General features: G+C 40.6%; 1 protein-coding gene across 1 annotated transcript; it reads right to left on the bottom strand.

Annotated features, from left to right (window-relative positions):
* Positions 1-351: 351 nt before the first annotated feature.
* LOC134246828 (uncharacterized protein F54H12.2-like) lies at positions 352-2,572 on the bottom strand. Its single transcript, XM_062729173.1, has 2 exons — positions 2,174-2,572; positions 352-1,764 (listed from the first exon to the last, which is right to left on the bottom strand). The coding sequence occupies exons 1-2, from the start codon at positions 2,570-2,572 to the stop codon at positions 352-354; spliced, it is 1,812 nt and encodes a 603-aa protein (XP_062585157.1).
* Between the last annotated feature and the right edge of the window lie 1,269 nt (positions 2,573-3,841).

Below are 3,841 nucleotides of genomic sequence, written 5' to 3'. Positions count from 1 at the left end.
GATGTAAATAATACACGCAATATTGTCCACACACATCGGTATTCCAGTCTTGATAGCGATACGGATTATAAATCCATTGTTGAGCATGACGCTGGATAAAATCTTGAATTTCTTTTTGTAAGGGAGGAAATCCATAAGAATCGAAATATTCCACCACGGGATTGCTCACATATAGACACACCCAATGTTCTCCAGGTCGATCTTGAGGATCCGTATTGACCACGACAGCTTTTTCTCCAGGTCTTAATTGATCCGGTAATAAATCTACAGGATACACGCCTCCAAAAGAACTCTTGAATTCTCTGGATAAGACTTCTCTCAATCAATTGTCCCGTATCCATTTTTTTTTTTTTAGTAATCAATGCTCACTTCTCTCTGTTTGTTAATTTCTAATAGGTTATCGAATTCTGCATACACCACACAATTGATGGTGGTAGCCGTATTGTTGGTAAACTGCACTTCTACTCTCAGATTTCCTGTTTCTATGATGTGGAATTTATCCGATTGCGCTTCTTGATCTTTAGTGAAATCCCAGCCCCATAGAGTGTAGCCGCTTTTATACTCTTCTAGGGTGATGTCCGGAGCCCAATCTTCTCCTAATTTTCCCAGAGCTTGATACAGACTGAGATATGATCTCAGATATAAATCGTCGTTGAAATTAGGCTCAAAACAACGAGTACTCATGGTCTCTCCGTTGATACTGACATCTAATTTCTTGATCCCAAAGTTTTGGAAATGAAAGGGATTTTTAGTTTTATCTCCGTTAAAGGCCGCATTCTCCACAAAGCCTAAAATGAGACGTTTAGGCATCTGACCTTGAAACAGATGATCTGTAATCTTAGACTGGGTTCCTGTGGGGATGGTAAAGGTTTTCACTTCCACTCTTCTCAAGGGATATTTGGCTCTGTGGGTATTCAAACTCTGATTAATGGTATTCATCATGACTGCTGTGGGTTTGACTTTTCTCACCCACAAGATCATACTCAATATTTTCACTTTTCCTGTACTTCCTCCTTTGATCATCATGTAGAAAGAGGGTCTAGCTCGATTAAATCGCAAACGGACGTCCACTCCATTGGGTAGAAATCGATCTTGTTGAAACAAATCCAAATGTAAAGTATCCAGCAAACTGATTTTCTTACTGTCAGCAATAGCTTGGTGTCTTTTTCGGAATCCTTCGTTTTTAGAATTGGCCGGTAACGCTGTGAGGATGGGTTCGTTAATGGTCACCGTGTCGGCACCACCATTTGCACCCGGAGTTACATTAAAGGTTTTATTTTGAGCTACACCAAGGTCCTCTAACCCCACTTCGTCCATGTGTCCTGCCGTATCTTTTTCCCACAGACTACAGGCCCTCGTCTGTGTCTTTAAAGTTCTGGGTCGGTAAGACAATAATTTCTCCAGATAAGCTTTGTAAGGATAGGTATCCGTCCCCGGAGTCACTATTTTTCCATTCAGACTGACATCGATTTCCGTAAACATGGAATGTAAGATATTATTCACGGGACTGGAAGTGCTGTTCGCCCCAGTCAGATTACTTCCATCGTCTTTGGTAAATTTACATACCATTTGAACATAAGTTTGAGATAAATCCAGATAGTGATCTCCTTGTCCTTTAATTTCAAATTCGATGGGAGCGGTGTCGGAATCTAAAGTACTGGAAATGGGGTAATATTCTTCCCATTTCGAGTCTTCTAAAGCAATATTAGTCGGAGGGACTTGAAACAATTGTAAATTGTTCATCCCACACCCACAGGAATCGGGCTGTAACATGATGTGTCTACTAGGATTCAGTTTTCACAAATGAACCTTCTGTTCCCTGGACTGTCCTATTTATACTCTCTCTCTCTCTCTCTCTCTCTCTCTCTCTCTCTCTCTCTCTCTCTCTCTCTCTCTCTCAGTCAAACACATCTAAATGACGTTTTCTTTTAGGAATTCCTCCTTGTTTTTTCCTTTTTCTCTTAGGACCCCCTCGGGCTAACAGGACTCTTCCTCTCCCTGTCTGCTTTCTTCTTTTTCTTCTTCTTCTTCCTTGACCTGTTTGTCCTTTTTTCTTCTTCTTCTTTCTAAAGGGTAAAGAGACTCCTCGATTGAAAGCAAATAGACCTGTATTTTTGGCCGCATTGAGTCCGTGGGTTAAAAGAGCATTTCTGATGTTTTTTCTTTTTCCCACCACATCTCTGCCTATCTTCACTCCGGCCATGATGGCTTGTTTTTTCCCATGTTGGAGTAAATCTTTGACAAATCCTCGACCTTTTTGTAACCCCATGGCTAACTCGGCCGCGTTTTTGAGAGTCAAACCTGAGTCTGTGCCTGGTAGCGGTATGTTAGGGACTGCTGCCGAGAGGAAGTTTAAAAAATTTCCTCCTTTTTGAGGTTTCATGTGAGTTAAAAGCCTACCCAATTTGAGTAATTGTGTAGCAGGAAGTCCGGGTGAAAAATTATCCAAGGGAAGGGCTCCCACCAATCCAGAGATGATAGAACCTACTGCTCCGCCTTTTTGACGTAATAAACCTTTATGATAAGTCCAACTGTGTCCTCTTTGTCTCAGTAATCCGGGATGATACTGCATGGTTCATGTCTCTTGTTCAACTGACCTTTATATCCTCTGGGGACTTCCTTTTATACCCTTTACGGCTGAATACAATACAGACAGCAGACCAGGCAAGCCACCACGCCCAATAAGATGGAACACAATAACGGTACATTCATCTCAGTATACTTTTCTGAAATGAAGTTTCACCACTGATTTACCACTTACAAAGGGCATGGGAGTCCCTAAAGGAGTCATGATGTGAATCTCAATGGTATCGAAATGTTTTTTACTTAGTTTCAAATATTCCGCTCGAATGGGTTCCCATTTGGCTTGTTTTGAATCCTCCAAATGAAATGTACAAGGCACCACTCTTAAGAGTTTCAAGGCATTGGAGCCTACCGTCTGGGGTTGAATCAAGTCACAATAGACATACATGGATTTCAGATTTTCATATAAATCCACAGTATTGTTTCCCAAGTAACTAATGTTGATCCATTTGGTCATGTTTTCTGTATCGTTCTGAAGAATGACCTTCTGACTGTCCATGCCTAGCTTATAAGCTAGGGATGTGGGGAAACGAATGCATAAGGGACTAAGCATTTTTGCATTAATTTGATACATCACTCGATCATAGGTCTCGTAATATACTAATTTCATAGATTTTTCTTCATCTCCATCACCAAGGGTTTTCCATATTTTTTTCAATGATCTCTCTAGTCCTAGACTTATTTCCTCTGTTAAAGCCTTGGGGTGAGTGTAAGGCCCGGGTCTGAAGTGAATTCGTCTAATTTCCATCTTGCTATCTAGTTCAATGAGTGCAGGCCGTTTAGTATGGGCCCAATCGAGCAGTACAGGACATTGACGTAATGGCATTGGGTCTAAGGTTTTCATTTTAAATCTGCCATAAACATTGGGGTTTTTGATATGGCGAGCATAAGACTGAGGAACCAGGATGTCAAAATAAGCCTCCTTTTCTGTAATGTTTTTCAATGAATTGGGATACATCATTTCTGTTAAAGCCACTTCCCATTCTCCGTCGGTTAAATCTAGGGATTGTGGTAATAAGGTTTTAAATTGAGCAGTCGTATTGCTAGAAAAAGAGGCCATAGACCCATCACTGGGTAAAGTCATGTAAAACCCACTGCTCTCGGCCATGTTCAATCTAAGACTGAGACTCTAGACCTTAAGACCTTTGTATTTATAACAACACTTTTTTTAAAATTCAAAAAAATTTATTCAAAAATTTACACATCTATTTCTTCTTCTTCTTCTTCGTCTTCTGATGATCGGTCCTCAATCACTCGA

The sequence above is a fragment of the Saccostrea cucullata genome, unplaced genomic scaffold, assembly GCF_032062105.1.
Source record: "Saccostrea cucullata isolate Sc308-1 unplaced genomic scaffold, CSIRO_AGI_Scuc_v1 ctg6700, whole genome shotgun sequence".
NCBI classification, from domain to species: domain Eukaryota; kingdom Metazoa; phylum Mollusca; class Bivalvia; order Ostreida; family Ostreidae; genus Saccostrea; species Saccostrea cuccullata.
This window is presented reverse-complemented; position numbering and strand designations above follow the sequence as displayed.